Raw genomic sequence first — 12,466 nt, 5'->3', positions numbered from 1 at the left:
CATATAATATACTTCATTATATTATAACTATCAATTATATTTTAATAAGTGATACAAAATCAAATTTATATTAAGTCCCTCTGAAATCATGTTGCAAAGTAACTTGATTACTTACAATTCAATTTTATTGGCCGTCACATTTTCTATATTTATATTCTGAGAGAAATATGAATAAGATACAACTTTTATCATAGAAGAAATAGAATAATTAATAGTATTTTATATTATGACTCGTAATTGAAATCAGTGACAAAATAATACCACATAGTTCAAAACTTAGTATGTTATCACTAACAAAAATGGAGGTGGAAAGATTTTCTTTAAAAAATCTCTAATTTGCTGTAACTTGGTTAATTTCTTTGTTTTCAGTACCACCAAATACACTCTTCAATAATCAACGTTGGGAAATAAAATAAAGACCATTTTTTGTAATCTATTCAAAAGTCTCTGTTGGCACCACAGCAGCATATCATTAGTTTACAAGCTTGCAACACATTGCACGTTTTAATTATTGTTTTTTATACATTTCTGCTGAATAAACCCTTCAAAATTGTTAATATTAGGTTGGATATATTTCTATCTGACAAATACTGCGATACATCTAACTGTGTATTTAACTATACAATATAGTGGTACAGCTTGTGCCTGAAAATATACAAATGTAGACAGGCTACAAAAGTACTCAATAGCTTCATATGAGCAATTGCACTGTTTAATGTTTCTTTTTGTTTTTTCAAACTAAAGATCACAATGCAATTTAAATAGCCCTAAGTGTCCCTGAAGAGCTACTGTGTGTTGTATAAAGGCTAAGTAATGCCTGCAGTGTCAGGGGTTACTGTTCAGCTGTTCGAGATCATGAGATGATATCTCAGCACTCATAAAACAGAGGATTCAAAACACAGGGGCGTGCATAGAAGTACAGATCATGACAGTCCTGGAAGTTATCCACAAGAAACATCAACACCCTGGAGGCCAAAATAACACTACTGAATCAATATTTACCACTTTTGTTCAAGATTGAATCCAGTACATAGGGAAAATTCACATTGAAACATTAATGCTAATATAATAATAGTTTTATATTTGGCTCATTCCCCAAATATGGAAGGCTTCAAAAATCTGTGGGATATCTTTTCTTACATATTTTAAATGCATATTTATTGTGTACAAAACAAATAACTATCCTGAATTAACTACTTATTGGAACTATTCATAAAATGTCAATACATTTAGTAAGGTACAGTAAGGGAAGCGTAGAGATTTCTTTAAATTTGTACATTCAGTTCAGAAGAATGAGGGGGTAATTTTGGCCCCTGGGATTTGATAATGTCTTCCAGTCGTAATCTTTGGTCTGAATATTTACATGGTGGTTTCTTCCCATTCCAGCTCAACATCACCTATAACATAAAGTAACATGTCACAAGAGAGAATTGAAGTTAACTATTCAAAAGATTTAAATGTGTGGATGGAAATGGCTCTTATTATCATAACTTGGATTAGAAATGAAAAAAATTGATAAGTGCACTAACCTAGCTTTGAAAACATCTTCAACATATGGTTATTATTAAATTAAATACTCCTACTATAGGTGGCAAACCAGTAAGTTGAGAATACATTGCCTCTGTTTACCTTCCATGGCATCCAAAGAGTCCATCTTCTGAAGTGCTGCATAGTTAACAAAACAGATGGGCTGATTGCTTCCTTTACTTGATAAGAGATCCAGAATGCACTGGTGTAAAAAGATGTACTGTGCCTAGACATAAAAGAAAGAGTGGTTAAATAATGGATGGAGTGGAAATTTTTCTTATAAGGGGAGTTATAGTGTTAGAATGAAAAGTAATATTGGATTCAACAAATGTTAAATAGCTAAGTTAGAGGCACAGAATTTACCAGGTGTATAAATGATTTTCTACCATCTCAAACCTAAGATTTTCTAAATTCTTGTGTTTACTTATAGCTTCAAGGTTTTTTTTTTAAATACTCGTAATTAAACACCAATTGTTAATATGTTCTTTGCTTGCTGTGATTACAAAAAAGTGGCAAATTAGATTATTTAAAATTTATAAGTTCCCTTTTTCCTATTCAGTCTAATTGAGAAATTTTTTAATAAATAGTTTTCTTGTTAGAATAGCTGTTGGAATGCAGATGCTAAATTTACTTTCAAAATCTGTGAGTGAGCATATCCATGCACCATGAGCACATTTAAAATATGTTTAACAATTCTGTTAATCACCTGATATTTGGCCTACTTAATGACAAGTATCTGGTCTCTATTTGTACATACAAGGCAATTGACCACTGAAATATCTAAACATCCAGGTGCTGGACAAGGACTCCTAATATTTCATCTGAATGTTTGGGCTCAGTTCAGTACTACCTGGATTAAGTTTATTCAATATAATTCAGCAACTTGTGAGCTTTCTGAATTTGGACTTTCTGAAAGGCAGTTAAAGTTACAGCCATAGAAAATCACCCTCACTTTTACATAGGAAATTAAAACCCGACATTAAAAAAATATAATAAAAAGTTTAAGATATATATATATATATATATATATATATATATACACACACACACACATATATATGTGTATGTGTGTATATCTATATCTATCATCTATCTATCTATCTATCTATCTATCTATTATCTATCTATCTATCTATCTATCTATCTATCTATCTATCTATCTATCTATCATCGAGAGAACTGATTTAAATAGAATGTCCTCTAATGTGACCATCTTAAGAGGTTATATTTGTATCTTGCTACTAAACCACAAAACTTTTTTGGAACTCCTTACTGAAATTGTCTTCAGAAATCGTTGGTCATTATTAGGAATATCTATTTCTTCGTGGATTACAAAATGTTTCCACAAACATCTCATTGCTGGAATGTTAGTTCTATGAGAGCAGAAGTCTCTTATTCACTGCTGATTTCCCATTGCCTGTCATAGTGCCCGGCATGTTGTAGTTGTGTAATAAATGTTTGTTGACTTAGTCTCATTTAATTCTTATGGCTAGCCAGTCTTTACCATATAAGGACAGATTTCATTTGGAGAACATCCAGAAGTCATTAGGGATCAAGCTTTGTAAGTGAGGTGGATGATCCAGTTACATATTTCAAATTTGGTAAGAAGTGAAGCGTTGTTGTAAGGTAATAACATTCTATTGAAATGGCTAGTAAATTACCTCTCAAGGTAATTCCAAAAGAATATTTTCAAATGTTCATTACACAATGAATAATATTATTGGCAGAAATATATTGACAGAATATAATTTCTTTGAAAACAATGATAATTTAGATTCACGAGTCTTGGTATTTCTTTAAAAAATGCATTTGAATTTGAAGTCACATTTGGTATGTGAAGCTTCTGAATATCTCCATCTCATCTTCTCCAGTGGAAAGAATGATGGGTGGAAACTCTGCCAATAGGGCAGAATGAGCTTCACGGCACAGCACTACATTTTCCAAGATCTCTCTGCCATGGTGTGTCATTGCCAAAGAGATAGTGAATACAATTCCAGTTTCTTCCCTAGATATGTTGCCTAAACTTTTTGATGTTCAGTTTCCTCATTGGGGGATCACAAACCCTACGTGGTAAGATTTAAAGGACAACATACATAAAGTGCCTGCCAAACAACTAGGCACTCAAAATTTATTAGTTTTTTTTTTTTTTTCTCTTACTTTGGGAGTTCACATGAGTAAGTTTCCAGGAGAACCAGAGCAGGATAGAGGCTCAACCAGATGAACCCTTATTTGAGGCACCAATCGTAACTCAGAATGTCATGTCACTGCATTCTCAGAAAGTCTTTTCAACCCTCTTGGGGCCATTATGAACTGTTTTTGGTAGACAGTGAAAAATAAAGCTCCTTCCTGGGTCTGGGTCCTGCTCCTCTGGTGCCTTTATGTGGTGACATTTTGCTGAGGTTCTCACTTCCCCACCCCTGTCTGTGGCTACTGTAATATGTGCTAAGACATGCACATTCTACATAGGGGTCTAATATCAAATTGGAATCACTCCCAAGTGCAATAGAAGAAAGTAAGAAATTACTCTTATGCAAGGCAATGCCGGTGTATAAGGACTGGAGCCAAGGTTGGTCATTTCCTTTTTTCATCACAGGAAAGACAGTAAAGGGCAGTATTCCTGGGAATGAAGTTGGAAGAAAGAGAGATTTGGAGTACCACCTTTTTAGCAAGGAGGGAACCCAGCAGAGTCTTATCAGACATTTACTGCATTCTGAGTCCTTTAGATACCTTCTCTTATTTAGGACTGACAATAACTTGTGAAAAGTATAACATGGCTATTTTAAAAAAGAATTAGCTAGAGGTTAATTAAACAAAGTCACAGAACCAGCAATTAGCTGGTTCTGAACTCAGTTCTCCAACTCTTTCCATTTTTCTACCCAACTGCAACATTTTACTCTAGCTAGTTAAACAAGCATAATGTGTGAAGTCTATAGTATATATTGAGTATTAAATTGTGTGAAATTATTAAGAGGCATTCTTAAACACACTCTTTACAAAGTTCAGGTCCACAAAGCTGGCAAAAATGTTTTCAACTTTTATTATTTGCAGACTGACTCTAGACTCTAAAAGGAGACAATGTCCCAATCAGTCCCACCCTCTGTCCATTCCAAGAGAGCCAACCAATCTCAATTAATGCCAAGAGCATTGGTCATCAGTGCATATGTTTACTCACAAACAAATGGGAGGGAAATATCAGCTTTCTATTTATCTTTATTGTTAACTAAAAATAAGAAAAAATTGAGTTTTAATAATGGTTAATAGATTGATATTAGACCCTTTATAAGACCCCTGGATAAGAATCAGCTACATAATTTTTGGGATCCACTGCAAAAATTAAAATGTGAGTTCTCTTTCTCAAAAATTATTAAAGAATTTTAAGACAGTAAACATTAAACTAAGTGCAAAGCCCTTTTGAGCATGGGAACCTTTGAGACTGCACAGGTTACATATCCATGAAGCCAATCCTGGTCACAAGTCATATCACATTTCTGAAGTATCCTGATAGAGGAGTAATACTTCACTCATTTGTTTCCTTTAAGCATATAAGAAGATGCATATGGATTACATTACCTAGTTTTACTTAATTATTATAGAATTGATTTGGCTTAAAAAGGTTCCCATAAAGAGACTGCAGATTGAAGATAATATTTATAATGCAAACATGAATGAATGACAAGATAATGGCAGGGCTGACATTTTTTGTACGTCTAGAATAATCTTGTAGTAAGCTGGATCACTTTTAAAAAAATTAAAAATAATTCAAAACCACTACAAAAACAGAATTATCCTGTGCTAAGTATATATTTTATCTTTTAAAAATACCTAATGATAATATGAAGTCATCACAGTTAGCAAGATTTTCAAATTATTAAATATCTGACGTATATCTTATGTTTTTCAATTTCTTATTCTGTATATGTTTAATAATTTACATAACTGTTTAATCGACATCTTAAAAATACATACATTACATATTGAATGCTCAAACATTTTTCCTGAAAAGGATGTGCAGTCTAAAAAGTTTGGGTGTATCTGGTCTACAATGACATCTTCCTAAGCACATGAATGTCCATGACATGGCATTATAGGTTCTGGAGTCAAGAAGGGTTTAAGGATTTCGCGATCCTATAAGTTTGGGAAATGTTGCCCACAAGGGTTCTGCATTTGTAATTTTCAATATACATTAGTACGGACACTCTAAGAAATTCTAAGAAAATCAATTTAACATCCTTTTCAGATTCATTTTAGGAAAGAACTTGTTTTCGCACACCTTGAATGACTGTGATGCCACTAGTGTTTTCTAGGATGTACTCAGGAAAATACTGTTAGAGCAGATCTGTATATTTACTGTGAGAAAATCTCTATTTTATAGCATACTAATCCCAGTCCAAAGATACAGATAGGAACAAATTGTATATTATAGTTAGACAGACTCGGGTTTGCATTTTGGCTCTGACAGTTATTAATAGTATAACCTTAAGTATATCACTTAATTACTTGGAACATCTGCTTCCTTATTTGTTAAGCAGAGCCAATAATACCTAGTCTGTTGATTAGTTCAATTGGACTTACTTTACAAATAAAGGATTAAATAAGAATTAAATAAGATAATACATGTACAGAATGTAATATAGCACTTGGAATCTACCAGACACTCAATAGAAGGTTTTTAGTCTTATTACATGACTTTTTAATGAAGAAAAATCTATATATTGTAGAAATATTTTTGCCTCTAAACCAAAACAAAACCAAAACTCCCAGTTGGTCAATACATAATAAACATTGTTAGTACTAATAGATAATAGTGATAAATATAGACAAGTGACACACATAGAACCTCATCACAGTCAATATTTTCAACTTTTTCCCAATTATAACTTTTAGCATGTTTACAAAAAGATTGATTAGATTCATTTCCTAAGTTCCCTAAACTTGATTAATGCCAAAGACAAATCCATTTTATGAATTATTTTCTATGTGCCTATCCATATTAACAAGTTAAGATGAGCAGTCAAGTAGCAATACTGACGAATGGGCTTTATTCCTCTATATCTCCAGCATCTGCCTTCCAAAAGCCATCCCTCTCCTAACCTTAGGAAGTTTAGAATGTAGGAAAAGAGAGTATCTGCTGTGCAAATACAGTTTCAAATCCATGTCCAACCAGATCACTGCCACTAAAATCCTCCCATCTAGAAATTCTACAGCTGACACCACATGCAATTTAGATATCTTACCAGGTTCTGTACCATGCACATTCTTTCACTTCTCAGTTCAGCTACTAGACCATATATATCCACAAAATCATGATCATTTATATGTTGTGTTAAGTGGTCTAGAGCAATAAATACTCCAGTTCTTCCAACTCCAGCACTGCCACAGAGTGAAATTACATGAAAATTATTCAGTAAACAGTTGTTCAGGTTGATGATGATGAAGAAAATGAGCTATGATAATAATTCTAAACAGTTCTTTTCTTATATTTGAAGTAGACTTTTTTTGGATTTATATTGTTATCAAGACTTTTTAGATAAGGCAAGATAATTATCATTAATTGTCAAATATTTGAGTTTTTAAAAAAGTAAGTTGAACTTTACCTATTCTTTCATAATATTTTAGGGGCTATAGTTGGAGAAGAATGGAAAAGATTTTTAAAAATTGTTGAAAATTTCTTAACACCAGAAACTTTGTATTGAACATATTTTTGGTTATCAATAGAAATGCTAAACATTAAAAATATCAAATATTTAACCTATATAGCTTTCCTGTGCATCATATTGAAAATAGCCTCTTGTGTGTTCTTTTCACTCTTTTTTCCCTAGAATTTTACTTCCTATAGATAATAAAATTGAAAAACTCCTTCCTTTTAAGAAGTTAGTTCGGTACTCAAGGACAGGTACGTGTTCCACAGAAACTGCTAATTGATAAACCTGATGTTTTTTCAGAAACTCAATTAAAAAGACAAGACTCTTAGGCATTTAAATGATTAATACAAGAAGTAAATCTGAAAAGCAGAAAAGACATTTGAAAGTTTAGTTAGTCCTATAAATGTTCCTTCGAACAACACAAAACTGCCATTTTTGTAAGTAAGAGAGTTTAAAAGTTATAAATAGCCTATGATTTGATGTAAGAAATAGTGAGCATTACAACATAAATCCGGTTATGGTAACACATATACACATATGTCTGAACAGAGCAATCAGTCATTATATCATTCGATATATTTTAAGTGTCAGACATCGTCCTAGACATCTGAGGTATAGCAATGAATAATACAAAGTCCCTGCATTTACGAAGCTTGTATTCTAGAGGATGGAGAATAGCGGTACACAAACATGCATAGAATGTTCATGGTAAAAAGGGCAACAAAGATAGATAAATCAGGTTAAGGAGATAGAGGATGATAGGGTAGGATAGAGTCATCAGAGAAAGCTTCCGGTAAAAGATACCCAACATAAAATTTACCATTTTAACCATTTTAAGTGTATAATTCAGTGGCATTAAACATATTCACACTGTGTACAGCCTTCACCACTATTTCCATAACTCTGTCACCATCCCAAACAGAAGCTCTGTATCAATTTAAACAATAATGCCCCATCTCCCTCTCTCCCAAGTCCTTGTAAGCACAATTCTACCTTCTGTGTTTATTAATTTACCTATTCTAGGTATCTTATGTAAGTGGAATAATACAACAGTATATCATCACCCACTTTTTCTCTAATCTCCAAACTCCAATGGTCGAAGAGACTCAAGTCATGCTAGAAAACATAAATCTTATCAATCTGAACAGAAAGTCTCTGAATACTAAACCACCTTAAGTTTTATTTTTAAGAGTATTAAATACTAATATAAATAATGAATGAGAAAAATCTCAATTTATAGTCATATTCTATTAACCATGTTCAGAGACTTAGTCAAAAAAAGACATTGAGTAGCTAAAGCTTTGTAAAAATTTGGAATCATACTTGAGTTAGTGACTTAACTTGATCTTCATTTTAAAGTTTTATTTTTTAACTCTCATTCGCTTTTACAAAAATGTTTAAAATACAATAGTATACTAATATCAACTGAAATAATAAAAGAGCAGATATTTATTTATAAAATTCAAAATATCTTATAAACACACACACATATACAATAAATGATGGGCTATACTTTTTAATTTTTAAAGAGGCTTTAGAGACATAATCCATTCAAGAATTCAGGAAAATTCCTGTACTAGTTATATATGTGTTTTTTTCTTAATTTTAGATATGTTCATCATTCATTTTATTTCTACCATCTGAACTTTTATAAAGCTACAACTTTATTTGTTATGGCCAGTAAAATATCTGAGAGGTGAAAGCTATAATTAATCTACATTAACTTCTGCCAGAAAATAATCAATAGTATCATGATAATAAAAAGACCACATTGAGTTTAAAAGCCATTCTAGTGTTTCATATAATGTTCTAATAATATTTCTTTCTTACCTGCAGTGAACGATCATAGGTGTGGTATCATGTGCTCTGCTTGCACGAACCAATTTCACAAAGTGAACTAGAGGGGCACTGTTTTCAGGTACCCCATGCTCAGGCCAAGCAGTGAAGTTACACTGATGAACAGTCATGCAATCTCCATGCTAGACAAAGTGACAGATTAAAGAAGTCTGATACAATTATTGAAGTACCACAATTAAGTTGGAAGACAGTTGATGTCCTAGCTTTTGAAGGTGATCTTTTAAAAATTACTATTTACCAAACAGAAGAAATTGTGTTTTCATTTACCCTATAAGAAAAAGCTTTTATTACTGCTACCATAAAGAAAATTTCCTTTTAGTATAAATGGAAACAATTAGAAAGCTTGCAAAGAGATGATAATATAGAGTATTTATGTTCAAATGTAGCATAACATTTTGTAGCACTAGAATAGAGTTTGAAACAATTTACCCCAAACTTAAATAAATTATTAAAAGCATAGGTATTGAGTGTCTGATAATGTCAGAAAGTATAATGGTCCTTATATTATTTTCAGAGTATATAGGCACTTTTATAAACTGATAAAGTGGGATCCCACACTATCTCTTCTGTATTGGTTCTGGATTAAATATAAAATTAAATTATTAGGATGTAGATAGAGACAAGTGATTTGGAAAATTCTTGTTTTAAGTCAAATATTACAGTTTCTTTATCAAATAAAATAAACCTAGTGATTTCGTTGTTTTCTCCTTTTTCTTCCTTTGTCTCTCTAAGAATTTGATGCTAATTGATTAATGTAAACTTTAACCATGTGTTTTGAAATTTAAACATAGTGACATAAGTATTAAAGTCAGATACCTATTCAAACCTTCTGTTTAGAAAATAATAGGAAAGCATTGTTGATATATAGGTATTGTTGCAAGAGATAGTTCTAGTAATTAATTATACTTTAGACATTTAGAGCATTCATATTTACTATCATGTTCCTACCCCCTCCATTTTTTACCCTTTCAATTTTCAGATCCCTGATGGTCCAATCTATTTGAACATCTTCCATTAGCTTTGTAATCACTATATCTCCAAAGACGGTAACTGGTTTGTTGTCCTCTGGCCAATACTGATGGCATCTGATCTGTATTCAGAGAAAATTACCAGTCATAAGGACCATTGTTATACTAATATATATATATTATATACTAATATATATATATCACAGTTATTGCTACTAAGTTAAAACTGCCTTATAAATGTCCAAGTTATTGATGACACTCACAGTATTAGCTGATATTGTCACAAATGTATTAACACAATTGTAAAATAACATTTTGTGAAAAGGTTTTCAAATAACTTACCCGCCCTTTTTCAAAACACTGTGTTAGCATTACTAATGTTTTTGCTCTGGTTTCCCAAACCATTCTCCAAAAATCCCCAACTGTTCCTGGTAATGGACCTTGAGTAGCAATAAATTCATTTGGACATAAGTAGCCCTAAAAGGATATAATTACAACACTGCATCAATAGTTTTTAGGGTTTGAACAATTTATGAAAAATATAATAGCTATAAAATGATCTAATATATTTAAATATTGTATATTTTGAATGCGTAATAATATTACTCGAAATTTCCAACATATAATTTTAGCCTCACAATGTGATATACTATACAACTAATAGTTCTTAAAATTTATCTCCAATATTTCAATAAAACATTAACTATGCAATTGCACTTCTGGATATTTATCCAAAGAAAACCAAAATGATAATTTGTAAAGATCTATGTATCTCTATGTTCATGGCAGCACAATTTACAATAGCCAGGATATGGAAGCAACCTAAATGCCCATCAATAGACGATTGGTAAAGAAGTTATAGTTCATATATACAATGGAATATTACTCAGCCATTAAAAAACAAATGAAATCCTACCATTCTCAATGATATGGATGGGCCTAGAGGTTATTATGCTGAGTGAAATAAGTCAGACAGAGAAAGATAAATACCACATGATTTCACTTATATGTGGAATCTAAGAACAAAAAGAACAAGCTAATAAATAAAAAACAGACTCACAAATATAGAGGATAGTGATGGCCAGAAGGGGTGGGAGGCTGGGAGGCTGGGAGAAAGAAGTGAAGAGTTAAAGAAGTACAAATTAATAGTTGATAGAGGGTCATGGGGATGGGGAGCACGGCATAGGAAATGCAGTTAGCATTAATGTAATGGCTAGGTGTAGAGCCAGAGGAGAGAAAAAGCCATCAGGGAGATTGCTGCATAAACTTTATAAATGTCAAACCAATATAGTGTATACTTGAAACTAATAATAAAATAAAAATAGAACAAAAACATTAACAACAACATAGAAAAACAATAGTATTGACCTTAATCAAATGCTTACTTTACGCCAGACAATTGCTAAGCAATTTACAGTTAATATTTCAATTAATTTATTTCTTATAAAAACCTTGTGAATTAGTACTATCATTATCCTCATTTTGTAGATGAAGATACTTAAGCATAGAAATGTGAAGTAATTGGCTCAAAGTCTCACAGAAGTAAGACAATCTGAGTCCAAAGCCAGCTAATTTACCCACTCCAGTATGTGTTTGTTGTATATTTATCGGTTTTGCAGATATTTTCATACTCTTTCTCCAAAAAATTACTTATCTACTTAAACTGTGGCATCAGTATTTACTCTCCAGAACTTTGAATTAAGAGTAATGTGGAGGTAATATGAAGATTCATTTAACTAATATAGGACCCGACAGCTCTTGCACATTTTATCAAATTGTTCTAAAACTTGGTCCATTCACCTGGAATGTAAGCATGCAACTTTAGCTGTATCTGTGTATTTTTCTTAAAGGAAGGTACTGTACAGATAAAAAGGTAGTAATGGAATTATATCTATTCCAAACATCAAAATATTTGAAGGAATAGGAATAAAAGGTAAAATTTATCTGTAAATTGGAATTATCTCAGTAGTCAGAGAATATAGTATTGTACAAGAATAATACACATTTTAAATTTCAAGAGACCCTAAAGTCTAATCCAATCAGTTTACTTTACTTTAAAGAATAATGAGCACCTTAGGTAATTTTCCCCAAATCACAATGCTAGCCAGTGACAGTCTTTGGGAAAAACCTTGAGTCTTAAATACATTATATGCTAAAGCATTTTTGTTTTTCCAGTCTCAGTAGAAATACATCTGGCTATGTAATTATTTTACATTGTAAGAGTTTATTTTTTTAGGTTTAAAAGAGTAATATCTATTCAGTATATAATGTTTGAAAAATTTAGAAAAATATGTAATAGAATGTGGAATTCACCTGTAATCTCACTACCCAGAACAAAGAACCATTAAAACTTTGGTTGATTTCTTCACAGACTTTTAAAATATGCACATTCTTCCATTCAAATAATATTTGAGTGCCTACTATGTTCCAGGCACTATTTTAGGAGCTGGAGATTTCTCATTGAAAAAAAGA

General features: G+C 31.8%; 1 protein-coding gene across 3 annotated transcripts in view; it reads right to left on the bottom strand.

Annotated features, from left to right (window-relative positions):
* Window positions 1–107: 107 nt before the first annotated feature.
* Window positions 108–12,466, bottom strand: part of PTPRQ (protein tyrosine phosphatase, receptor type Q) — a 179,937-nt gene continuing 167,578 nt past the window's right edge. For all 3 annotated transcript variants that reach the window (XM_023521148.1, XM_023521153.1, XM_023521158.1), the window contains 6 exons: window positions 10,337–10,471; window positions 9,991–10,116; window positions 9,000–9,148; window positions 6,762–6,897; window positions 1,630–1,753; window positions 108–1,397 (listed from right to left, as the gene is read on the bottom strand). In XM_023521148.1, the coding sequence (XP_023376916.1) occupies window positions 1,360–1,397; window positions 1,630–1,753; window positions 6,762–6,897; window positions 9,000–9,148; window positions 9,991–10,116; window positions 10,337–10,471 (708 nt within the window). In that variant the 3' untranslated portion in view covers window positions 108–1,359. The remainder of the gene's footprint in view (window positions 1,398–1,629; window positions 1,754–6,761; window positions 6,898–8,999; window positions 9,149–9,990; window positions 10,117–10,336; window positions 10,472–12,466) is intronic.

The sequence above is a fragment of the Pteropus vampyrus genome, unplaced genomic scaffold, assembly GCF_000151845.1.
Source record: "Pteropus vampyrus isolate Shadow unplaced genomic scaffold, Pvam_2.0 Scaffold9, whole genome shotgun sequence".
NCBI lineage: Eukaryota > Metazoa > Chordata > Mammalia > Chiroptera > Pteropodidae > Pteropus > Pteropus vampyrus.
The sequence above is the reverse complement of the archived record's forward strand: the minus strand, read 5'-3'. Positions and strand labels throughout refer to the sequence as shown.